This window comes from Cetorhinus maximus, chromosome 15 (assembly GCF_964194155.1).
Source record: "Cetorhinus maximus chromosome 15, sCetMax3.hap1.1, whole genome shotgun sequence".
NCBI classification, from domain to species: Eukaryota; Metazoa; Chordata; class Chondrichthyes; order Lamniformes; family Cetorhinidae; genus Cetorhinus; species Cetorhinus maximus.
The window spans coordinates 54,114,205-54,141,585 of record NC_135893.1 but is presented as its reverse complement, the minus strand read 5'-3'; the positions used below and the strand labels follow the sequence as shown (position 1 = coordinate 54,141,585).

Sequence of the window (27,381 nt, the reverse complement as noted above, 5' to 3'; positions counted from 1 at the left end):
CTTCCCAGAGTCTCCAGTAAAGACTGGAGCAAATCTGAGCCATAACTAATAATTCGCTCCGATACCCACTCCGCATGAAAGAGCCACTGAAATGTCCTCAGCTGCTTGGTCTGCTGCAATATAATAACACAATTAAAAACACACAAGGCATTGGAAACAGCCAGCAGGTGATGACTATCTCAAAGCATGGAGCTAGTTTTTTGCCTGGAACACCACCTGTAATGAAAACTAGCTGTCATTTTCCCTTCCCAATGCTGACTGAGGCCGGCTGCTTCCGGCTTTTCCCAGTTTTTGTTTTCCATATTTCATATATAATGTGGCAGCTCTGGATGCAAAATGGGCAGGGCCTCAGTGAGCACGAAACTGGTCAAACATGCACAAACCAAGTCTAAAACACTACAGATCAAAATACCAGCAGACTATGTTTACTCAACTCAGTCCACAGGCAAACAGCTGGAGCCTCTGAAGGCAATGGAGCATAGCACAGCAAGTTGGAGCACTAATTCAGGGAGGGGGAATATTAACTCAGCAAGGTGGAGCATTAATGCAGGGAGAGGGGGCATTAACACAGCAATGTGGAGCATTAATGCAGGGAGAGGGAGCATTAATACAGCAAGGTGGAGCATTAATGCAGGGAGAGGGAGTATTAACTCAGCAAGACGGACCATTAATGCAGGGAGAGGGAGCATTAACACAGCAAGGTGGAGCATTAATATATGTCAATTGAACATTAATGCAGGGGGGATGGAGCATTAATACAACAATATGTAACACGGTAACAATACTGTCAGTGTTTCAATAAACATGGTTTACGGTATTTCCAGTTTTCTCCCCATTTCTCCTGGGTTCAGAGGTGCTGGGAATCCGTTGGTAACTTTCCAACTAGTTAATTGGTCTTTGAGGGCAGATCTGAGCTCAGCCCAGTATCCACACATGCACACACTTTTCAGTAAGAGGTGATGGAACCCTACTTGTTTAGCAAAGGATCTGGGACTATCCACACCGGGCTTGACCATTCACATCAGACCTGGGACTATCCACATGGGATCTGGGATCATCCGCTTACCAAGTGAGCCAATGGGGAGGGGGGAACCCATTCCAAATTCTTTTTGTGTCAAAAATCAGCACCCAAAGGGAGGTGGATGGGGAGGGGGTGGGTGAGGGATGATTCACACACAAACAGTAAGGAAGCAGATTGGCTCTGCTTCCAACCCACCAAAATCAGGAATGTATTTCTTTAACTCCTCCAGGTATATAACCTTCTTTCTGACGATGCAGCCATAGCAACGGTCTGAGGGCAGTCACAAAGCATCAGGGGAACAGAAATCAAGCAGTGGCAGAAACAGAACACAAAACAACAAAACCACAGTAGCCCAACACCAGCGTGTGAATTTCACACTCGCTGACACCAAGTTGTGAATTCCACAGTCGCTGACACCAGGGTGTGAATTTCACAATTGCTGACACCAGCGTGTGAATTCCACACTCGCTGACACCAGGGTGTGAATTTCACACTCGCTGGCACCAGGGTGTGAATTTCACACTCACTGACACCAGGGTGTGAATTCTACACTCGCTGACACCAGCGTGTGAATTCCACACTTGCTGACACCAGGGTGTGAATTTCACACTCCCTGACACCAGGGCGTCAATTTCAGACTCACTCAACCCCCAACTCCACCCCTCCAAGGTACCAACCTATGTATTGATAATACTAATGAGAGCAGATCTCACTTCTGATGGTGTTGCACCAACAGTTCTATGGACTATGGAACCGCAAGATACTTGGTCATGAACGTAACAGACACATCATCTAAACTGATCCCAGTTTTCTTTCCTCCTCTCTGAATGTGCTGACTTTTGCTGGGATAAACCAGGACTGAACCAAAGGGCCCATCCTGCCAGTGCACCATTTTACCAATGGTGAGCATTGCTACCGAACCTGTCTGATGGAGGCATGGGCATTTCACAGTGGGGACCTGACCTACTGGGGTCCTGCTCCTTAGGTAGGTATACTGAGGCACAAGTCTGGGATGAAATTTGGGGCCTTTCTGCTCAAGGTGACTCAGTACCACACTAGGTGACCTATTTAACCATCCAGTTACTTACAATCAATGTTCCCTTTCAACCAACTAATAAGTTCCTGCAGACGCAGGCACAAGTTGTCCCATTTAGGTTACTGCCTGTGCGCAGTCATACAAAAAAAATTAAAGGGCCTGCACACTTAAACGGACAGGCCATGCACTACAAAAATAAAACTAGAAGGTATGTTGCTTACAATCATTCCAGGCACTCAAATTTACAGGCAAAAACCTGGAATTAGCTGTTACCTTCTGTACTTGATCCCAATGAATGAACAATTAGACATCCTTGGACACTGACCTTTCTCGAGACCTTCCATGGGTTGCAAGTGGATGATGTCTCCCTTGTGGAATCTTAGGTTGGAGCTGTTGTTTGTGATGTGACTCTTCACAGCTATTACATAGTTAGAATCCTGGTGACAGGTCATATATAAAGACAACATTAACTCTGTGCTCTTACTAACCACAGCCACTGACAAGAAACAGCACTGATCAAGTAACGAAACATCCAAGACACTTTGAAGGCAGACAGCAAGCAGAAGGTGGGGGAGGTCACTGAAGACTCAGTGAGAGGAGGCTGTGAAGGAGGGGACAGCATTGATCAGGCAAAGGACTGGGAAGTGAAAACTCATGGAGACCAGGGGCGGTATGCAACCTGGGTAGCAGGGGTTATTCAATAAAGCAGAAGATGGTTGGGAGCGTACTGACGGCAGTGTACTGGTGACATTATAATGCAGAGCACTGTTTGTGTCCTGAAGCCTGAAACAAGTGTTCCTGTGTCACACTGACAGCAAGCTCCCATTCCAACATCCCAGGACTGGGGTGAATGCCCATTGCCAATCCAACCGTTTCTGAACTCTGCGTAAGTGAGATTGCTAAATGTGGGACTGTGTTCTGTCATAGGTCATTGCAAATTGGGTTGAAACTCTCCCTGTATATTAAGTAAAAACAGAAAGTGCTGGATATACTCAACAGATCTGGCAGCATCTGTGGAGCAATAAGGAGTGAGAATATGACTTTTCCAGAACTAGAATAAAATCAGGGACAGTATTCAATTTGGGTACCAGAGGTCATACAATTGTTACAATTATGAGGTTTATAAGATTGTTAGGTTTTTGGGGAGTGGGGGTCGGATAGCTCAGTTGGGTAGATAGCTAGAGGGTGGTGCATAATGATGCCATACTGGCATCAATCCCCATACTGGCTTTGTATTTTATGGAGGCTTGCCTCCTTGCCTGACCCTATGCTTGATACAGAGTGGTACCCCTCCCCTCCCCCCCCCAAGCTATACATAACCAATTGTCTCTCTCTAATGCAGACAGATGCCTCCGGTTCTTTGTGGACTTTGGCTAATTACCTACCTATGTTTTGAGACTGTGTTTAACTAAAATAAAAAGGGGGTCATGTGACCTGTTCTGCAGTCAGCCTGACGGCAAGTCTGGGTGGTTTGATTGTTAGAGATTAAAGGGGGACCAGATTGTTTTACTGGGAAGAAGGTGCAAGGTATTTACATTTGGAGACAATGGCAGCAGCCTGTGTGCTAACAGTGGATAGTTTGGGTTAAGTTCCAAAAAGGCGTTGAGAATGTTGGGCTGTAATCAGTTGTGCTTAAAACTGTCCATTTACTTCCAAGATAAGAAGATTTGGAATCTCAAGGATAGCTAATCAGCAACTCTACCTGGCTACAAGGTCCATGTGATTCACATTGTCATGGTGATGGGCTTTGAAATGGGAAGGGTACAGAGGAAGCCATTGTGATATCTGGTTACAGGCTTTCTTAAAATATTGCTGAATATCACAGACAAGTTAGTCTGCCAGGATCTGGGGGAGAGAGAGCAGCTTGAGTCTGAAAGTCTCCATGATTCACTGCCCTGGAATGCAGCTCATGTTCAGATTGAAAAGATCAAATTTGTGTGGAGCTAAAATTAAACTGGAAGATTCACCTAGCTTGTGCTGGAGGGAGGATCTCTTTCACGGTGAAGAGCAGTTCTGGGGTTAGAAGTTACCAGGGTGAGAAAGGAAAAGAACTGAAGTAAACCCCACAGGAGCTAAGAATCACTTTGGACTGATTCTGGGAGAATTGGATGTCTACTTAAAGGACAGTGTAAAGTGTACCTGATAGAGGGATTTTTTGGTTAAAAATGAGAAGGGGTGGTATTCCATTCAGTGGTTTAAAGTATAAGGTGCCTACAAAGGTAGTGTTTATTCAATAGTGCTTGTAATCTTTTGCTACAGTAAACATCTTAAAATGTGAAACCTTGTCATGTCATTCTTTTAGCTGGAAGTTTGAATTTCTTTTTAAAATTTATCGGTCCCTGTAGAGATTGTAACACAATAAAACTGAGGGTGGGTGGGCAGCATACTGGTGGCACTGTACTGGTGATATTTTAATACAAGGCACTGTTTGTGTCCTGGAGCCTGAAATGAGTTTTCCTGTGTCACACTGATTCCAAGCTCCCTTTAATCAGTCCAACACTGTGCCTTAATTCCAACATCCCAGAACCAGGGTGAATGCCAATTGCCAATCCAGCCACTGTTGAACTCTGTGTAAGTGAGATTGCTTAAATGAGGAACTGTCATGAAGCAGTTCTGAAGAAGAGTCATATTTGACTTGAAACGTTAACTCTGTTCCTCCCTCCACAGATGCTGCCAGACTTGCTGAGTATTTCCAGCACTTTCTGTTTTTATTTCAGATTTTTTTTTTTTGTAGTATTTTGTTTTTAACTCCATATATATCATCTGATTGGCAAGTTTCACCATATCAACCATGACTGAATTAAGCCTAGTTTCTAGAGGCGAAGGAACAAGTGAGGAATCCACAGCATTGCATAGGTCTCCTTCAAGCCTTTTTTATTTACTTAAATCTCAACAACATTTGAGACTGCTGCAGGCACTGTAGCCTGCATTTTCTGATTGGTTCTAATTTAACAAAGATTGGAAAATTTAAGGCAGTGATGCAGAGATAAAGGGAGAGCTTGCATTCATATAGCACCTTTCTCATCCTTAGCTAATGAAGAACTTTGAAGTGTTGTCACTGTTGTAATGTGGAAAACCAATATTTGTACAGCAAGCTCCCACCAACATCAATGGCTAGATAATCTTGTTTAGTAATGTTGGTTGAGGAACAAATATTGGCCAGGACACCAAGAATACTCCCCTGCTCTTCCATTAGTACCATGGGAACTTTTACATCCACCTGAGGGGGAAGATGGGGCCTCAGTTTCTGAAAGATGGCATCTCCAACAAATCAGCACTCCCTCAGAGTAACTACCTAGATTATTTGCTCAAGTCTCTGGAATAAGACTTGAACCCATGACCTTTTGCCTCTGGGGCTCCTGTAGTTCCTTGATTCCCGAACAGAAAGTTTATTGAGAAGCATTAATCAGCTCCTTCATACAAGGGCCATGTGAAAGAGCTTAAAAGCAAGTTCTCTACGCACCTTCTTCAGTTCAGTGATGAAGTAATCGATCATACTCTTAACTTGTGGAGCCTTGGAGGAAAACAGAATCAGCTTTTCATTGGTGAGGTTGAAGTCCAGCATATTCTTAGAAGGGATGGTGACAAACAAGATGTCTGAGTAGCTGAAAAGTGGTCATTAGGAGACTGGTTAGATTAGGTATTGTAAATTTAAAGCATGTTGGATCCATGACTTTGACCCTGGATTTTTGACTCATACAAAATTCTGGTATAAAGGCAAAATGGGAAAACTCAGGGACTAATGTGACCTACACATCTTCTGCATACGTTGTCCTTTCTCTGGGCCAACTTGATGCAGAAATTAATTAGGTGGAATTGTCCCAGGTTTGCACTAAGTGCGGTAGCGGGTGTGAAAAAAGATGTTTTACCCGTCAGCCGCAATGGCAGGTTTTTGTGTTGTATCGTCCCCTTCCCGGTGCATCCCGACGCGTTAATAATGCATTCATGGGAACCACTCCAGATCACTGGCAGTCGGGCTCGGATTCGCCTGCCCTGCCGTGACCTCAGTGCTTTCTCGCTCCAGGTGCCATGTTTAAAGCACACCAGAGCGCATGCCTACTTCACGTTTACAAACCAGGACTGCTCCAGGTGGCACTGAAAGCAAAGGTGACAGCAGCCCCCAAATTTAGTGACGTCTCCCTGTGGCGCCTGCTGGACGCAGTGGAAGGCCACCGCAATGTCCTCTACCCCTGCTCTGGCTGCAGGAGGTCCACCAGAGTCACCAGTCCGGCCTGGGAGGAGATGGGAGTGGCGGTCAGTGCCACTGGAGCACAGAGGAGGTCAGCCATCCAGTGCAGGAAGAGGATGACTGCTCTCATCCGTTTGCCAGGGTAAGTCAACAACTTTATCGCTTTCAACTCACACACTCCCAAACCCATCACACATCCACAGCGATCTCACACCTTAAGGTACAACAGCAATAACTCTCACACACATCCTCACATCTCCATCAGGCTCATATCCTCTGGAGCTCACGTTCTCATCTCGTCCATGGTTCCGTTCAACACACAAATATTCCGCGCAGTGCCATGTGTCCTGCTCACACTCTCTCCATCTGTTTTTATGCAGGCGAAGCTGGCTCACGACAGCAGGGAGAGGTCATAGACCGGGGGTGGAGTGGCCCACATTCGGCTCCTCACTCACTTTGAGCAGTGTGCCATCACACTGACAGGTGAGGACGTGGACTGTCTGCGGCGACTGTGAGGTGGTCGGCGAACACCCACATGAGGGTCCTGCTCCACATCATCTCTCTCTCAATGCAACTGTGAGTGCTCTCTCTCTCTCTCCTGCTTTTGACTCTGCTGCCATGCACTAATTACTGCTACTTTGGTTCACAGGGAGCTCTGCCAAGCGACTAACACCATCAGCCAGCCAGGTCCTCACCTCCAGCCAAGAGGATACCTCCTCCATTGAAGAGCTGGAAATAAGCAGCCTGGAAGACCGTCACAGCGCTTACCCACACCCTCCACTAGCGCAGAGACATATACCTCGGTGGGACCTAGATCTAGAGCAGGCTCAGGTTCACAATCTGGTGGTCACCCCACGGACTTGTGTCTGAAACAGGAGGAGGCAGGTTCAGCCGAGCTCCCTGGCAATCAGAGGACTGCTGGGAAAGAGGCATCTGTGAGGTCCGAGTCAGATGATGAGCCTCTGGAGGTGGTTTTTCAACTCATCGTGGACAATCACCAGAAAGCGGGGGAACATCGCGAAGCACTGTTGGAAGCCCTCAACAGAGGGCACGTGGGTCGGAGGAGAATGTCCGCCTGCTCTCTGATGCAGTAATGCCCAAATGTGCACATATGGAGGTCTCCATGGGAAGGATGGTGGACACCATGGAGACCCTGGTCCAGCAGAACACAGAGATGAGTGCAGACCTGCACTCCATCGCGGTAGCCATGGGTGAATTCCTGCAGTGGCAACACAAGAGGGAAACAAGGCACCTCGATGTCCCTCCAGGTGCTCCCTCCCCTCAAGGAGTCAGGCCAAGGCCTTTGGGCACCAGAAGGGAGGAGGAGAGGCAGCTGACACCCCTGGGTCATCCACTCAGGAATCTCAGAGGCTGTCCATTCCCTCCGAGCCCCTTAGCCTGTGACTCCCTCAACCTTGTTCTCTGTCACTGCAGAGAGAGCAACTGGCCTACAGGAGGACAACCAAAGCAAGCTGGGGCCCTCAAGACCTCGGCTCTCCAGAGGACGTACGTTGAAGTCATCAGAGGCAACATTGATTGCCCCGAGCTCCTCCTTCCCACCCCCAGGGTCCGTGCCTGCCTCACAGTACCCACCAACCACCCTAGCTGTCCCTTCTGCTGTTACCAACGCACCCTCACCCTCACCCTCACCCTCCCACCCTACTGGCTCCCTCTGCCCCCTCTCACACTCGCCATTCCCTCCTACCACGCCTATCCTCAGTTTGCTCCCCAGGAGGCAATCATTGTCTCCACAGACCCCTCCCTTGCATGTTCTATGGACACCCACTCCCCCTTATTCCCTCCTCCATCTTTACTCCCTCCTCCCTCCACCCCCCTAGACACCTTCTCCACTCCAAACTCCCCCTCCTTCCCGGACACCTTTCCCTCTCTGAACTCCCTCATCCCTCCCAGTCACCATCCCCCCTGTAAACACCCTCCTTCCCCAAGACACCTTCCCCCCTCCAAACACCTTCCTCCTCCCAGACACCTACCCCTCTCCAAACTCCCTCCCTTAGACCTTTCTCCCCACTTGCTGCATTCTCCGCCCCATGCTCCCTCCTCCCCCATCCTAACCTCACCCTCCCTGATAGCTTCATCCCCCGATGCCTTTGCCCTCCCCCCCCACCAAACCTCACCCCCCCACATCCCGTGTACCTTCCTCTCCCACTCACAGCTGGACCTTCCTCTTCCCACCAACTTCCCCTGATCATCCGTAGCAGCCCATGGCCATGACCGTGATGTTCCAAAGCAGACCCAAAGCATCAACAGAGACCTCCCATCTTCCGAGAGCAGCTTTGTGGCGGAGCCATGTGCATGAGGATCCACCCAGCAGGTGATGCACGCGTTCCTCCAGGGTCTGGTAGCTGTAGGGCTCCAGCACCTTCTGCTCCCCGGATGTCCGCGATGTGAGCAAGGCCCTAATGGTAAGTCCCTACTTCTGCATGTCACACTCTTGTCCAGGCATGTTCTGGGCTGGCGTGTTTCCCCGCTGGCGAAATGGTAAATCTGGTGTGGGGGGACGATTCTGGTCGGGCCTTACTTTGCATCCCATTACCAGGATGCAAATTGGTTTCACGTTGGCCTCCAGCAGGATTCTCGTTCTGCCATGGCGGACACCATCGGTTGATCCCACTGTGATTTTACGCCGGCGTGAAACCGATTTTTGTCCCTCATGCTGAATTGTCACCCATCCCCCTGCCCGCCACGACCCCTGCTGCCAATGGGGCCGGACGATTCGGCCCTTTATTCTTCAAACCAGGCTACCGAGAAACAGATTCAAGGAACAAAACTTTTGTTCCCACAGGGCCACGTCTGTCTGACTGAATCCAAAGCAGTGAAACAGTCATGACATGATCCCTTCCTCATCGCTCAATTTCAAGAAGTCACATAGGGTCATCTTTCCCGTTTGTGTGAGGCACCTTAATATCAGATCTGCCAGGGCAGGTCAGTAACCTACAGCTACAACTTGATTTATACAGCACATTTAAAGTAACATCCCAAGACGCTTCACAGGAGCAGTTTCCAAACAAAATATGACAGCCAGCCACATACAAAGATGTTGGAAATAGAAACAGCATATGCTGGTGATACTCAACAAATCTGGCAGCATCTGTGGAGAGAGAAGCAGAATTCATGTTGCAGGCCAGTAACCTTTCATCTATTCTGAAAGGTTATCAACCTGAAACATTAACTCTGTTTCTCTCTCCAAAGATGCTGCCAGATCTGCTGATTATTTCCAGCATTTTCTGTTTGTATTTCAAATTTCCAGCATCTGCAGTATTTTGCTTTTGTAAAGAGATATTAGAATTGGTGGCCAAAATAGCTAACCAAAATTTAGTCAAAGAGATCATGCTTAAGGGGAAGAGAGAAGCAGAAAAGTTTAGGAAGGGAACTCCAGAGCTTAGGCAGCTGAAGTACAGCCACCAATGGTGAAGTGACTAAAATGTGGGGTATGCAGGAAGCCAAATTAGAGCAATGCAGATATAAAGGTTGTAGGATGAAGGAGGTCACAGAGATGGGAAGAGGTGAGATCATGGGGTGATTTGAAAGCAAGTATGAGAATTTTAAATTTGAGGTCTTGCCAGACCGGGAGCCAGTGTAGGTCACCGAGCAGAGGTGATGATGGGTGAATGGGATTTGGCGTGAATTTAGGATATGGACAGTAGAATTTTGGATGAGTTCAAGTTTATGGAGGGTGGGAGATTGGAGGCTGGCCAGAAGTGGGTTGGAATTGTCATGCCTGGAGGTAACAAAGGCATGGGTATGTGCTTCAGTAGTAGATGAGCTGAGGCAAGGGTGGAGACGGAGAATGTTACAGAGGTGAAAGTCGGTGGTCTTGGTGATGGAAACGTTATGGAGTCAGCAGCTCAGCTCAGGATCACTTATGACACTGCAGTTGTGAATGGTCTGGTTCAGCCTCAGGCAGTGGCCTGTGGGGGTGGTTAGAGTCGGTATTTAGAGACTGGAGTTTGGGGTGTAGACCACAAACAATGTCCTAGAAGAAGTGGCAGGAGCTTCCTTGTTGATTTGCTGGGTGTGGTACTGAGTCATACAAATTAGGGAGAGCCCAGCTGTTAGGCTCATGATGAGTCAGTTGATTTTAGCAAGGGCAACAAAAAGTCAATACCCTTGGAGTAGGGAGGAGAATTGCTGCTGCTGGTCATTGTCCAGCAGACGCTGCAGGGAAGAACATGTGGAAAACAGGATCAAACAGCTGATATGCCCATCGTGGTTGAATAACTTGTCAAATTATTGTCTAGGCGTACAAAAGAAGAGTGGGTGCTTAGTGAGATACCAAAGATGCCATGGAAAGATAGACCAGGATGGGGCAAGTCCATAGGATAGCAGGAGGAGTGGAACATATTGCAGTCTGCTTCCCATACCTGTAGCTCCTGAGCACCCTCAGTTTCTCTGCTGCTGTGCTGCTGGCTCTCACTAGTTTCAGTAGACAGATTCCTTTATGGGAGACTCCCAGAATCTGCACTCCGGTGCCCACACTGCCCTGAAAGAGTTCCAACAATAATTGCAAATTAGCATCAAGGTAAAAAACACAAGGCAAATTGAGGAGATACATTTTTAAGCTGTCTATGTTTTTTCCCATTCCCTGGGTCAAGCAGCATTCCAGGTGCAGGAATTTCCAGTGTGGATATGGCTGCTCCTGTGCTGGTCACATTTACATTAGGGGAGAAATAATGGGAAAATTAAATGTTGGGATGTTGATGTAAATTGGCTATTTGACCTTGGAAGGTGCAGGATTATAGTTAAGCACCTTAAGAGACGTGAGGTTACAAAGTTATTTCTGCAGAACGGCTGATCATGGAACAGGCTTCCAGGAAAAGCTGAATGCATAATTCCTTCAAAAACGAGTTGTATGAATATGGTTGGGGGATTATAGACTGAAATAGTCTCTGGGTAGAGAAAATGTCTGGAAGGCAGCAGCCAGATTTAGACATGTAATGTTGAGGCAGATTGTGGAGCTTTGTTCAATAGTCTTTGGAGACCAGAATATTTGTCCTGAGACGGAGTTGGGGCACATCTCAGCCGTGGTATAATTTAATTGTGAAAAGGCACACGGGGTTAAATTGCCAGCTCCTGTTCCTGTGATTTAATGAGCTGTCCCTCCACTACTCCAATCTCCACCCCATGATAGACCCTCCACATATGCTGAAGATTTTAAAAGCATCGATAAATAATATTTAACGACACAACATGCTATGGTTTAAATAAATTTGTATAAATACAGGAGAGTTGTCTCACGGAGGCAGGGAACAGACGGCAGAAATAAACATCCCAACTCTTTCTGGCCACCATCACAATCTTCCTCTTGATAGCTTCATCCTTCACCAGAGTTGAGGCTTGAATCTTGTTTTCAGCTAAAGAAGATAAACAGATGCCGCTGTGTTTGTTGTTATACACGTTGTCCATTTATTGTTCTTCTACCAGTCTGCTTCACTCAAAGAGAACGCTTTCAAAAGGGCAAGAGGTGGATCTACTAACGGCACTTTAATATTTGTCTGTTTAGCAGTGAATGCTGATAGCTTATTTGGGAAATGAGGGGAAAAAGTCATTGAACCAGATGGTGTGAGGAAACTGAACTGACATCAGTAAAGATACAGTCAATAGAACACTGGCCAGTCAGCATTTGCCAAATGCACTAACTCCTTCCAATCAGCACCTGATTGTTTACCTCAGCTGATGATAATCCACCTCTCTAACCCCTTATCCAGGTGTCCTGTGTTACCTACTGTATCTCTGTCACACTGTAACTCAGTACCTTCTCCCAGTCATTTCGCAGAGGAAAGTCAGATTGTTATATTTTGGGTTTGCAAGCTTCAGGTTGGTTCTAATGAACAGTCACATCCTGAGAACATCATTCTCTGTCCTTACAGATGCTGACTCGCCTGCTGTGTGTTTCCTGCACACTAACCTACATAATTGGAAAAGTTGATAAATAGCTTAAAAAAAACGGATACAGCCCCATTAAAATCTGACAGCTCAAAAAGCAAAATCACAACTGATAATCAGCCTGATTAAAGATCTGGGAGCAAGGCCAATGTTTCAGGGTGACTGAATAAATCACATCCTTTTTGTTATATCAAGTTTCAAGATTTTAATAGTGTTTTCCTGTCATTCTACAATTTAGTTTGTCTATTGCTGAAAACTGAAACCAAAATACACTCACATCAGGCACACAAAAAGTTACAGTGAGAGTGCAGTGGGACTGCAGCTAACTTCAATATTCCATCAGTTGTATTGCTTTCTCCTCAGCGTTCATTTTGGCATCACCCTCCTATTCCACTTCTGCATCCCTTTCGCCCCCGTACCCTGCCACCTTTTCCCCTTTCTTTCTCTGCTCGGCTGCCATCCAGCCCCTCCACCCAATCCCAGCAGAGTTTGGAATACTGACCTAGGAAAGATTTCATCTTCATCTGCTCCTCTTTGTTCAGCCTCACACAAGTTTCAGAGAATGTATCGTTCACGATCTTTACAGAATTGAAGGAATATTAAACAAAAAATTATTAATAAGTTACACAATACCTCCACAAGATTGAAGCAATTCTCAAAAGCCTCAATTAGATCCCCCCCTTTAACTCACTCTTAAGGATCTATTATTCTCTAGTCACTTGGTAGTACAGGACTTGAATATTGCTGAAAAGAGAGAGATGTTGCCGAAACTTTACATCTTGCATTCATCAGGACTAACACAAGAATTCCAAATTTCAAATGATCAAACAATTTTTATACTACAGGAGAAAAGGGTGCTGATGGGTTGGCAAGTAGACTCTGATTGACCAAGGCATTGTCACGGAGAAAGCAATGGGGACCTATGGACTTCCCAAGCTCTTGGATAATTCAAAAAAAAGGTGCAAGGCTTGAACATATTTCTTTTGTCTGCAGAGAATGGGTCACTGTGTATGAATAGATGTTGCTTCGAGCAACCAAGAGGAATACAGAAGGTCCAGAGTGGAGGTGAAAAAGCATATTAGAGAAGCGAAGAGGGATTATGAGAAAACATTGGCAGCCAACATAAAGAGGAATCTCAAAGTCTTCTATAGGCATATAAATAGTAAAAGGGTGGTAAAAGGAGGAGTAGGGCCAATTAGGGACCTAAAAAGGAATTTACACTTGGACGAAGGGGCCATGGCTGAGGTATTAAATTAATACTTTGTATCTGTCTTTACCAAGGAGTTAGATGCTACCCGGGCCATGGTGACAGATGAGGAAACTCTGTCACTAGAAGGGTTCACAGTTGATAAGGAGAAGTGTTGAATAGACTGTCGGTACTTAAAGTTGACAAGACACTGGGACCGGATGAGATGCATTCAAGGATATTGAAGGAAGTGAGAGTAGAAATTATAAGGGAACTGGCCATAATCTTTCAGTCTTCCTTAGACTGCAGAATTGCAAACATTACGCCCTTGTTCAAAAAAGATTGTAAGGAGAAGCCCAGCAATTACAGACCTGTTAGTTTAACTTCAGTGGTAGGCAAGATTCTAGAAACAATTATTCAGGATAGATTAGTAGTCACATGGAAAAATATGGGTTGATCAGGAAGAGCCAGCATGGATTTCTAAGGGGAAATCGTATTTAACTAACTCGCTGGAGTTTTTTGAAGAGGTAACTGAAAAGATCGATGAGGGTAATGCTGTTGATGTGGTGTACATGGACTTTGAAAAGGCGTTCGACACAGTGCCACACAACAGATTTGTGAGAAAAGTTACTGCTCATGGAATAAAAGGGAAAGTAGCAATGTGGATACAAAATTGGCTGAAAAATAGGAAGCAGAGAGTAATGGTCAATGGATATTTTTTGGGCTGGAGGAAGGTTTGTAGTGGAGTTCCCCAAGGGTCAGTATTGAGGCCCTTGCTGTTCCTGATATATATTAGTGATCTAGATCTTGGTGTGCAGGGGACAATTTCAAAGTTTACAGATGATACAAAACTTGGGAGTGTTGTGAATTGCAAGGAGGACGGTGTGGAACTTCAAGAGGACATAGACAAGTTGGTGGAGTGGGTAGATAGGTGGTGAATTTCAATGCGGAGAAGTGTGAGGTAATGAATTTTGATGGGAAGAACATGGACAGACAATATAAAATAAGGGGTGAAATTTTGAAGGAGGTGCAGGAGCAGAAAGACTTAGGTGTATATACGCATAGATCATTGAAGGTAGCAGGACAGGTGGAGAGAGCAGTTAATAAAGCATTTAGCATCCTGGGCTTTATTAATAGGGGCATAGAGTACAAGAGGTTATGCTGAATTTATATAAGACAGGCCTCAGCTGGAATATTGTGTGCAGTTCTGTTCATCATACTATAGGGAGGATGTGAACACATTGTAGAGAGTGCAGGAGAGGCTGCAGGGATGAGATACTTCAACTATGAGGATAGATTGGAAAGGTTGGGACAGTTCTTCATGGAGAGAGGGAGGCTGAGAAGAGATTTGATAGAGATGTTCAAAATTATGAGGGGGCTGGACAGAGTAGAGAGAAGCTGCTCCCACTCGTAAAAGGATCAAGAATGAGAGGGCACAGATTTAAAGTGATTTGCAAAAGAAGCAAGTGTGACGTGAGAAAAAACTTTTTCATACGACGAGTAGTTCAAGTCTGGAATGCACTGCTTGGAAGTGTGGTGGAATCAGGCTCAATCGAGGCATTCAAGAGGGCATTAGATGATTATTTGAATAGAAACAATGTGCAAGGGTATGGGCAAAAGGTAGGGCAATGGCATTAGGTCATAATGCTCATTTGGAGAGATGGTGCAGGCATGATGGGCCGAATGGCCTCCTTCTGTGCCGTTAAGATTCTGTGATTCTGTGAAATGAACCACATTATGATCTCGACTTATTATCTTAAATTGGTTGTGAGTGTAGCTATTAGCACATTTAGGATTGTTCAGCATGTGCTGCCTAATTGTGGAATCACATCTAACAGTAGACATTTTGTTTTGGGCTTTGCAAACTCAGGCTGGTTAAGTATGGTCTGTACTCTGCCTATTACAAACAACTGAAGGAACATGCTGTTTGATTTGATCATCCAGTCACTGGGACGTATGGCCTACATACTTGGCATCACGCCAGCACTGAAATTCATAGGCAGAACATCTTTTTGGATTGATGGCAGCATTCTGTAGTGAAAAATACCACTTGTGTAGCTGCTGCATAGTAGCAATGTGAAACTGCTTCCTTACCCTGTTGTTCAAATTTTTTGAGATACTTTGCCTTTCCAGGGTAATTTGAGATAGACTGGGCAATTTTCAAGTCTGAAAGTGGCAGGCTTTGGGCCATTTGTGAGTTTGTGCTATACACAGTGAACAATGATCTGATCAGGATAGCCATTGTCCCACAGGATAGCTTTGATGTGCTCTACTTCTCCATAAAACTTGCGGTTGAGCATGTAGCTAGGGCCCTGTTGACAAGTTTCCTAATAAGACCAATCTCATACCCCATTGAGCTATACAAATTCCAACGTGTATATTGATTGGTGAAGGTAGGCTTGCAGTAGACAGTAATGGAGAACCCATTAGTGGATTTCTCAACTAGCACGTCAAGGAAAGACTGCTCCATCCAGGTTATTGGTTGTTTGAGATATAAACTCCCAAGCCCCTCAATTCGTTCCCATCCTGTAACTCATTCCTGGGTATCTGCTTTTTTATATATATAAACCTTCTCAGCTAAATTGGAGCTGGTAACTCACTCCAGGTTATCTAATATTCTATATATAAACTCCCAAACCTCTCAGTTTGTTACCAGCCTGCAACTCACTCCCATGTATTTCTTATTCTACATGAATAACCAAAACCCCTCCAGTGGTCCCAGTCTTTTATTCTAGGGTGCCTGTCTACCGCTCTAATGCATGTTTCCTGTTGTTACACTCTGAAGTTAATGTTGAGCTTTGACACCGACTTCTCCACAGATCTGAGTCAGTCTTACCTGGGCTCTATACTCACTTGCATCTCCTACTGGCCAATCAGAGAATAGCATTGATGGGGATGCACGTACTTCTCTTACACACAGAAGGTTCAGCTTTGATCTCTATCTGAGCTGCCTTTAGCTGTTACAGTGGTGGGTTGGAGAGTTCTGGGCAGGGGGTTATGGTGGGAGAGTAGAATAACCTCAGAGGAAAGACAAAAATCGACTTGTATCTCCAAGCACTAATTGAGAAGAGGATTAGATTAGTCATAGCTACGATCCACTAATGGCATTTAATTGTGCATTTAGATTTTAGATTTGCAATTTTAAAATAAAACTTAAGATCCAAATTTAATAAAAGCGAAAGTTGGCCAGAAAGTTGGCTGGGTCTCCGATTCCTGCTTGTTTCCAAAATTTCAGCAATAGTTTAACTTGTTTTTCAAACTGTTAATTGAACGCTACTGAATTTAATCAATTGTTTCATAACAGAGTAACTACTTGAGTATTGATGAAAAAAGAGATCTGTCTAAGCTTTTCATCTTGCACTCATCAGGACACTTGTAAGAACACCAATATAAGGGGAAAACAACAATTTATACTGTATGTGAAGGGAGTGCTGAGTAATTGGCAAGTGGCGTTGCCCTGGAGAATGCACCACTGATAGTGACTACCAGTTAACTGCCAAACATTGTTTGAAATTTAAAGCAGGCAGCTTGACCCTGATTGGTCTGAGGAATGAGTCAGTGAATGGCTGTCACTTATTTTATTTAGCTGAAACAGGCGCAATGCATGTAAATGTTCTTTCTGCAAAGAACAGGGACCTGTGTATTAATATATGTAGTTTCCAGTACACGTAAATGTCCCACACTGCAAGCCTGACTGATAATCTTAAATTGGTTGTCAACATAATTCTCGCAAACATCTTTGTTGGGTTTCATGAGAAAAGTGTCTTTGATGGAATGATGCCTAACCTCCTACCTCTTGCATACTTCCAATATGTAGATGACATGTTTGCTATATTTAAATCTGCAGCTGCATGTAACAATTTCCTTACATGTCTTAACAGGCTCTATCCTGCTCTCAAATTCACCTGAGAGATGGAGCAGTCAAATGAACTCCCCTTCCTAGACGTAATAATTGAGAAATCTGCCAGGGGATTCTCTACCATGGCCTACCACAAGCCTACCTTCACTGATCAAGATACACTTTGAGATTCTTACAGTTCCACGCGTTACAAGTTTGGTCTTACCAGTAACCTTGTAAATAGGGCCTGAGCCATTTGCTCACCAAGCAAGCTTGATGCTGAAATAGGGCACATCAAAGGCATCCTGCAGGATAATGGCTACCCTGATCAGATCATTTTGTACTGTATATCACACAAGCTCATGAATGGGCCTAAGGCTGTCACTTTCGGTCCTGAAAAGTGCCCCGTCTACTTCAGATTACCCTGGAAAGGCAAGGTATCTCAAAAATTTGAGCAACAGGTGAAGCTAGCTGTTTCACGCTGCTACTATACAGTAGCAACACCAGTGGTACTCACCACTAACAGGGTGTTGCTGTCAAGCCAAAAAGACGTTCTGCCTACCACACAAATGAATAATGTGATATATGAATTTCAGTGCCAGTGTGAGCTAGGTATGTAGGCCATATGTCCAAAGATTGTCAGATCGTATCAAACTGCATGTCCCAGCCGCTGTTCGCAACGGGCAGGGTACAGACCATACCCAACCAGCCCGTGCTGGCAAAACTCAAAAACACAGTGTCCAATGTTAGATGTGATTCCGCGACTGGACAATATTTGCTGAATAATCCTCAATCTGCTAAGAATTACGCTGACAATCAATTTAGGATTGTCAGTTGGGCTTTCAGTGTGGCACATTTACGTGTACTGGAAGCTACATATATTAATACACAGGGCCCTGTACGTTGTAGACAGAAGGAACATGTACACACATTGTGCTTGTTTCAGCTAAACAAAATAAGTGACAGCCATTTGCTGACTCATTCCGCAGGCCAATGCCTTGACTAATCAGGGTCAAGCTGCCTGGTTTAAATTTCAAATAATGCTTGGCAGTTAACTGTCAGTCACCATCAATGGTGCATTTTCCATGGCAATGCCTCTTGCCAGTCAATCAGCACTCTCTTCACTAGCAGTATAAATTGTTGTCTTCCCCTTATATTGGTATTCTTGCAAGTGTCCTGATGAATGCAAGACGAAAAGCTTAAACATGTCTCTTTTTTCAGCAATACTCAATTTCTGTACTACCAAATAACCAAGAGCAACAATTCCTTGTTTTAACACTTTACCAACAACCTGGTTAATTTTGATGTGGCTTCACAATGGCCTAGCTGTTGCAGCAGGCTCATTTCTCATATAGTGGGCAGCTCAATTACAGCTATTGATCATCTATTGGAGGCGTAACTGCTTGAAGAATTACACTGAAACAACTGAGCTTCTGGAAAACCAATCCTCATGTATACAGGCAGTCAGGTAGCAGGTAAAGTTGGTTAAAAGGCTAAAAAAGGAAAAGCCTACCATCGAGTAAAGTAGCTGCAGAGAGCAGGAGATGGAGCAATTTAAAATTGAATCATCACAAAATCACTTCAATCAAGAAAGACTTCTCATGCTCAAGTATTATATCTTGCTGAGAGCAACACAGTTAGAGTGTCTAGAATTGAAAGGAGAAAGGGAGATAGAGCTGAAGTGGGCAGAAGCTGACTGGATGTGAATAATGCGCAACAATGTGCTCTGAAACTTCTTGTATAAAAATGCAAGGAATTGCAGAAATTTCCCAAATAATAGATCAGTTTGTTTACATAAAATTAAACGAAGCTAGAGTTTCGATGTGTGACATATGTTAGATGTTTAAAGTTAAAAAGATTTGCTGCTGTCTAAAACTTAAACTTAACATGAGACAAACAGAATGAAATTTTGGGAGTGTATATCACGTGACCAAGTATTGAAAACGGGACGGGTACAGGAGGCAGAGGAAATAATACATATCCCCAAAAGATACCACCGCACAAAAGCATGACCTTAAGTCAGACTCAAACTTGGGAGCAGAGATACTGAGCCAATCCACACAGAGGTCCAGACCCGAGAGAAATTGCTCCAAATTCAATGTGAAGGAAACTGGGATCCATTAGTTTTCTCACCTGTCTGAAAATAAGATCCAGTATCACAGGGCTGTGGAAACTGTCCTTAGGATAAAATACCTGAAGCAGGAAAAAAACAAAATACAATATGAAGTACAATGAAGAGGAGCCTGTATCGCTGACTTTACCAAAATACAGAGCACAGGAATGTGCCCAGCAAATGTAGCCCCACACAACACCACTTAAACTTAGCACATATTTTTGCTGAGCTGTGACTTGATAAAAAGCGCATATTGCAACCTGTTGGCAACAGGAGAGATAAAAGACGGTCCTCTGCGTACAAGCCCATTCCCAGTCGCCTATGGCCTGATCCCAGTCCCCTGTGGCCAACTCTTCCAGACCTACCTCCAGCCCCCTGGGGTCCACACCTCGCCAATGCTCCCTTCCTCCACCCCCCCAAGTCTCAATCATAGCTCCCTGGGTCCGCTCCTTGCCTCCTGGGCCCACTCCCAGCCCACAATACAGATTCTGTCTCTCATTTACTTCAGAGCCTGAGAGCTGCTTTAGATTGGATATAACTGCAACTGAGGTTATGGCCTGCCCATGTCCCACTGCACACCTCTCATCTCCATGAGATATTAAGCATATACATAGGACAATTTTTGTGGCTGTTGTCAGCTTTTACTAATTTTCTGAACCCAGTGACTACACATGTCCTGGTACCTCTTTGCGGATGTAGATATCGCAGGGCATTTTGCTGTAGGTGTAGTGTCCCTCGCAAGGCTGCCCATGTAGCTGTGTCTGGATCTTCTCGTCTTCTCCTGTCAGCTCCCGAGAAATCGAAGCTGGGAGGTGCAAGTGGAAGAAAGAAAGAAAGAACTTGCTTTAATTTAACTCCTTCACAACACTCAGGCTGTGTCAGAGCTATGCACACAGAACTCATTACTTTTCCAAGTGTTGTCAGGGAAACTTGGCAGCCAATTTTTGTGCACAGCAAAGTCTCGCAATGAGTTAAGGTTAAAAATTGGATAAGACCATTAGTAGGTATGGGGATTATGACACACAATTACCCCGCACCCAGTGGAAATGATGTAGACAACAAGCAAATTTCGCCATGCCTGCTCATCTACATAATTGAGGCATGCCTCAGGGCTAAATGAACAGCTGAGTGACCCCATGCTGAGCAGAGGCCCCAGGTTTGTGCAAAGCGAGCACAGTCTGCTTAGGTTGGGAGTGATCCATTTCAAGGATTTCTTGAGAATTGAGTCAGTGCTGGGGATTCAGGGACCAGAGAGTGGAATTTGCTCCCCTTTCGGCTCTCTCCGTGTATCCCATTTTACAACTCTCCCCTTGTCTAATTTCTAACTTTCTTTCATCCTTTCTCTGCCCTTGTCTTGCTTTGATTCTCTTGCTTTCTATCTGTTCTGGGTGGGAAGGGGTGAGAGGGAATGGGATCTTGGCAAGAGGATTCAGTTCAGGGTTACAGGCTTATTGGGTTACAGGTCAGGGGAAGGATATGAGCAGGGCAGTATTCGGATGTGGGTAGAAATCAGCACGTGATCCATAAAATAATGTCATGCGTGCACTTTAAATTAGAACTGAGAGTAACATAGGAACAGGAGGAGGCCATTCAGCCCCTTGAGCCTCTTCCCGAATTCAATCAAATCAGAATGATTTCCCATCGGCGTAAAAACAGGTTGCGATCGTTCGATCCCACCCTCAATGGTGGCGCGCTTTCCTGCTAAGCCATGTCGGGAATGCAATTTGAATATATTAGAACATCATGAATGCTCATTATCAAGACAGCTCACTGGAACCACATCCCCACGCTGGGTCAAAAGGCCATGCTGGCGCCTAATTAGACCAGTGTCATCAACAACTGCATATAGGTGATGTGCACCTGGCGACCTGCACTTCACTCGTAACTACGGGGTTTGTTCGCCTAACCTGCATCGTGCAGCGCTCACAGCACCTTGGACTTTGCGCTGGCTTTGCAGGCAGCACCACTTTACTTTCAAGGAGGGTTAGAGAGGAAAGGCTCTAATACCAGACCAGCGGTAAGGTGGGGGTGGGTTGTAATGTGCCGCAGAGCAAAGGCTTGACTGGGGGGGTTGTAATTAAAGGCGTGCCTGGAATCTGTATAACCACTGAGGAGGAATGCACAACTGAGACATGTTAGAAGCATCTCAATAACTATCGAGGCAAACTGGAGCCTTCAATGTAACAGCGGATTTGTGCGAGGTTAATTCCAATGTGTTCCAATCATTGATCTTCCTGCAATAATCCATTGTACCAATCTTGGTAATTCCCCAGTGTGATGATGACTCCAAAAACAAGTGGGCACCTGGACAAACAGAAGAAGCCTCGTGGGAAGCCCACCTCAGAAGCTTGCAGCTGCCAGGTTCAGAGGCGGGAACTCCCAGGATCCCCTATAAGAATCTCATCCCTTCATAGAGTATGTGCCCTCATGTGTATTCCAAAGGATGTAGTTATAGAATCCACTGAATGAGTAATTTATTGCCTTGAATAAATTCAAGACACTCAAGCGCCTGGCCAAATCCATCCCATAGCAGTAGATCTACTGAAATGGGACCGGGATGGGGGTGGGAGGGGTCAAACGTACTGTGTAACTGAGAGCGGTCATTGGTCGGGCCAGAATTGTATTGGCTATTACTTGCCTAGGCTATAACCAAGCCCTTGAACCCACAGCCACTCATGAGTTGGCAACAGAAAGAGAACATTTGGAGACTGATGCTCAGTCTTTTCTTTCTTTCAATGTTCCTGCAGAGAGGAAACCTTCAGGGAGATGGACGGTGCATTTAATGTTGCCTGCATCATCGCATGTAAGCAGGAGGAAAGGCGGAGAAGAGTGTTATGGCAGTGCCAGGCTCATCAAAGGGGGGAGCATCACACTGATGAGCAAGGGGCAGCAGGACCCTCTCTGGATCCAGATGATGAGGCTCACAGAAACGCTGTGTGTAGGCGCCTCTCAAAACTGAGGGCATACAGAAGATGCATGTCTTTTCTGCAGATGAGCGAGAGACAGTGTCGCCGAGGCCTCTGCATGTCCAGGCATCTGGCGGCTCACATTTGTCACATTCTCCATGAGTTGACGCCGTGGGGACTGAGAGGACATCCTTTTCCTGTGGCTCTGAAAGTCACTGCTGCTCTTAACTTCTGCACGAGTGGCTCTTTCCAGGGCTCCACTGCAGGATCTCTCAAGCTTCCACGCACAAGTGCATACAGGAGGTGATGGTCGCCTTCTTTGCCAAGGCCTACAATTACGCGCGCTTCATCAGAGATCAAGCCAGTCAGGCAGCCCGAGCACTGGGCTTTGCTGCTATTTCCGGATTCCTACTATTGCAGGATGCCATCGACTGCACTCATGTGGCTATAAAAGCTCCCTGGCAACAGGCACTCCAATATATCAACAGGAAAGGCTTCCACTTGCTCAGTGTGCAGCTGGTCTGTGGCCACCAGAAACACATCATGCAGGTTTGTGCAAGATACCTGGGAAGCTGCCACGATTCCTACATCTTGAGTAGATTGCAGATCACGGACATCTTCGAGGGACCACACAGCATCCAGGGTGGGCTCTTCAGTGACAAAGGCTACCTGCAAAGGACGTGGCTGATGTCCCCCCACCTACCACACCACCCCCCCCGCCCCCCCGCCCATCCGATGGCCACAAACTCCAAACTCCACCTGGGGGGAAGATACAACAATGCTCATTCTGCCATATGAACATTGGTAGGGCAGACCATTGGCATCTTGGAGATGTGATTCCGATGCCTCGCAGATCTGGCATAGCACTCCAGTACATGCCCCAGAGGGTCTCACAGATCATCGTGGTTGCTGTGCCCTACAAAGTGGGGAGGACTTGCCAGATTTTGAGATGGAGGAGCTGCATGTCTCCTCCAATGAGGAGGACATCGAGAGGGATGAGGACGATGAGGTCGAGGAAGCCGAGGCTGCAGGGGAAGAAGCTGTAGCATGGCCAGACGAGGCAGGCGTGCATGTGAGGCGCTCATAACCACCAGATTCCAGGAGGATGTTGATGAGTATCAGTGCTTATCCTGTTGGACCAGTGTCCCCCATGATGGGCCCACATCACCACCAGCATGGCTAGTCTTCTCAATCATCCTCTTCATTCTGAGATTGAGTATTTGCACATTCTGCTCACCATGTCCTCATCTTTTGAAGGATGATGAAGCCTCAGGGGCATGTGTCCTTGCTGAGATGAGGTACCAACTTCACGAAGTCGTTCCGGCAACAAACAACCGAAGGTGGGGCCTCTTCAAGCATTTTTCCAGCATCTAGTCGCTAAGGCAGCCTACAAGAGGCAGGAGCTGCAATGCAGTCCTCAGTGGATTCATGGTTGTGTACATTCAGTCTGACAAACCGCCTCAAGGAGATCCATCTCCACAAAGATAAAATGCCATATGTGTCATTTCGATACTGCTGGGCTAGACTTGGGCCAAGTCAGGCGAGGACGTTCAACAGATGTTAACGCTTGTTCAAAGCAGTCAGTCCTCAGCGTTACCTTGCTCCCCATTACATTGGGACCCTCCACTCTCAGTTAGGGATATAATACTCCAGTTAGCCTGACCTTCCAATGGACATAGATCACCTCACGATGACCATCTTCACAAATTTGCCTGACAGACATGAAAAAGCCTCCTTTTCCACACCATCAGTTTCCCATATTGGTTAGCCCTGGCTCTTGTGGCCCCGAGAATGCAGACACACCATGGAGCCCTCAAGGTTCTGCTTCATTGATAATAAAGAGCACACATCAGCTGCATTACATCCTAGCAACTAGCCCATTTCTGCCCTGAGCAGTGTCTTCCCATCAAGCTAACATATGAGCATCGAGACCATGCTCAATGGTTCCATTGACTGCAACACATTTCCATATGGATGTAGCATCGCTGAGCTTGACGAGTGTTTAGGGGAGAGGGGGCTAAGCAGAATGAATGGGTCAGTGCTGCATCCCTTCTTTTTGACAATTGCCTTGTGGGTACTATGCAGGCAATTTCAAGGTGCAAAATGGTTAAAGCTGGACACTCCTGGAGTCACCTGGGTGGATGGCCCCGGGGTGTCCAGCTGCTGGCCCTTGTCCCTATGGGTGCCCGAGGGCCTCTGGCTTACTTCTTGAGGATAAGGGGCACCTGGAGTGAGATCTAGGTGCCCTGGCCCCCTTTCGCATAGCCACTAGTGGATGCCACCAATGCCTACAGTGATGGAATGCAGCACCTGCAGCAGCACAGGCGCTATGCCCAGGACCAAAGTCTCCATGGTGGCTGCCACCATCTGTGTTGACCTCAATGTACTGGCATGCTGGTGCTATTACCTCAGACTGAATGTGGACAGACTCCTCCATCATACATTGCAATCTCTGGAATGCAGCTGACAACCTTGCCTAATATTCCCGTGTCTGTTGCTGCACCTCCAACTTCTGTGTTAAGACTGAATCCACAGGCTCATCATCTGACTGGCACTCAGCAGAAACCTGGCCTCCGGCAGCCCTCCATGTGTCAGTGACCTTGGATTGGCCTGTCTCTGCCTGCTGTGGACCAGAATCTGTGCTGTGTTCACCAGGCTGTGACACTGAGCCTGGTCTAGATCTAGGCCCCACCGTAGTGTATGTCTCTGTGCTGGTGGAGGGTGTGGGTGAGCGCTGTGACGGGTCTTCCACAAGTGGACCCTCAAAATCCTCATCCGAGGTGCCTTCAGGGCTGGAGATGAGGGGCTGGCTCCTGGTGTCCCTGGGGCACTCAGCTGTGGTGTCTATGAAAGAGAGTAGAGATAATAAGTGCATGGCAACAGGCTCAAAGGCCAGGATTTTTCGCTGAGCGGCGGGCACGCGCCTGACCCACTCGAGCGTAAAATGACACGCGATGACATCAGGCGAGCGCCCCGACATCATCGCGCACTCAAGTAATGTTTTGGTTGACGGGCACGCACGAGAGTTGGCAGCGCGCCCGCCGACAATGAAAGGGCCTATTAAGGCCATAAACAGAATCACAGAATCACAGAGTGCAGAAGAGGCCCTTCGGCCCATCAAGTGTGCACCAACACGTGAGAAACACCTGACCTTCCTATCTAACCCCATTTACCAGCAGCTGGCCCAAAACCTTGAATGTTATGACATGCCAAGTGTTCATCCAGATACTTTTTAAAGGATGTGAGGCAACCCGCCTCCACCACCCTCCCAGGCAGCGCATTCCAGACTGTCACCACCCTCTGGGTAAAAAAGATTTTCCTCACATCCCCCCAAAACCTCCTGCCCCTCACCTTGAACTTATGCTCCCTTGTGACTGACCCTTCAACTAAGGGGAACAGCTGCTCCCTATCCGCCCTGTCCATGCCCCTCATAATCTTGTATACTTGGATCAGGTCACCCCTCAGTCTTCTCTGCTCCAATGAAAATAACCCAAGTCTATCCAACCTCTCTTCATAACTTAAATGTTTCATCCCAGGCAACATTCTGGTGAAACTTCTCTGCACCCCCTCCAGTGCAATCACATCCTTCCTATAATGTGGCAACCAGAAGTGCACACAGTACTCCAGCTGTGGCCTCACCAAGGTTCTATACAACTCCAACATGACCTTGCTACTTTTGTAATCTATGCCTCGATTGTCCCATATGCCTTTTTCACCACTCCTCTAACATGCCCCTCTGTCTTCAGAGATCTATGGACACACATGTCAAGGTCCCTTTGTTCCTCAGAACTTCCTAGTGTCATGTCGTTCATTGAATACTTCCTTGTCAAATTACTCCTTCCAAAGTGTATCACCTCACACTTTTCAGGGTTAAATTCCATCTGTCACTTACCTGCCAATTTGACCATCCCGTCCATATCTTCCAGTAGCCCATGACACTCAACCTCACTGTTAACCACCCAGCCAATCTTTGTGTCATCCGCAAACTTACTAATCCTACTCCCCACATAGTCATCTATGTCGTTTATATAAATGACAAATAATAGGGGATCCAGCACAGATCCCTGTGGTACGCCACTGGACACTGGCTTCCAGTCACTAAAGCATCCTTCTGTCATCACCCTCTGTCTCCAACAACTCAGCCAATTTTGAGTCCACCTTATCAAATTACTCTCTATCCCATGTGCATTTGCCTTCTTTATAAGTCTCCCATGTGGGACCATGTCAAAGACTTTGCTGAAATCCATATAAACTACATCAACTGCACTACCCTCATCGACAGACCTGGTCACCTCCTCAAAAAATTCAATCAAATTTGTTAGGCATGACCTCCCTCTGACAAAGCCATGCTGACTATCCCTGATCAAACCTTGCCTCTCCAAGTGGAGATAGATTCTCTCCTTCAGAATTTTCTCCAAGAGTTTCCCTACCACTGACGTGAGACTCACTGGCCTGTAGTTCCCTGGCTTATCTCTACAACCCTTCTTAAATAGCGGAACCACATTAGCTGTTCTTCAGTCCTCTGGCACCTCCCCCGTGGCCAGAGAGGAATTAAAAATTTGGTTCAGAGCCCCTGCGATCTCCTCTCTTGCCTCCCTCAGCAGTTTGGGACACAAATCATCTGGACCTGTAGATTTGTCCACTTTTAAGCCTGCCAACACCTCCAATACCTTGTCACTCCCTATAGCAATTTGCTTAAGAACCTTGCAGTCTCTCTCCCTGAGTTCGATACCTTCATCCTCATTCTCTTGGGTGAAGACGGATGTGGAGTATTCATTCAACACTCTAGCGATGTCCTCCGGCTCCACCCATAGATTGCCCCCTTGGTCCCTTATAGGCCCTACTCTTTCCCTGGTTATCCTCTTCCCATTGATATACTTACAGAATATCTTGGGATTTTCCCTACTTTTACCAGCCAGAGCTTTCTCATATCCCCTCTTTGCTCTCCTAATTGCTTTCTTAAGCTCAACCCTGGACTTTCTGTACTCCACTAATGCCTCTGCTGATTTGCTTCCCTTAGCAGGTACTGCTAAAAGCCTCTCTTTTCCTTCTCATCGTAACCTGAATATCTCTGGTCATCCATGGTTCTCTGGGTTTGTTACTCCTTCCTATCACCCTAGAGGGAACATGTTGAGCCTGTACCCTCCCCATTTCCTTTTTGAATGCTCCCCACTGCTCCTCTGTAGGT

General features: G+C 46.3%; 1 protein-coding gene across 1 annotated transcript in view; it reads right to left on the bottom strand.

The window, feature by feature from the left end:
- myo15aa (myosin XVAa) overlaps positions 1-27,381 on the bottom strand; it is a 169,076-nt gene that overhangs the window by 37,039 nt on the left and 104,656 nt on the right. Inside the window, 8 exon segments of the mRNA XM_078559219.1 lie at positions 1,217-1,291; positions 2,383-2,494; positions 5,521-5,662; positions 10,629-10,747; positions 11,503-11,618; positions 12,653-12,728; positions 19,308-19,367; positions 19,971-20,092. Of these exon segments, the coding sequence (XP_078415345.1) occupies positions 1,217-1,291; positions 2,383-2,494; positions 5,521-5,662; positions 10,629-10,747; positions 11,503-11,618; positions 12,653-12,728; positions 19,308-19,367; positions 19,971-20,092 (822 nt within the window).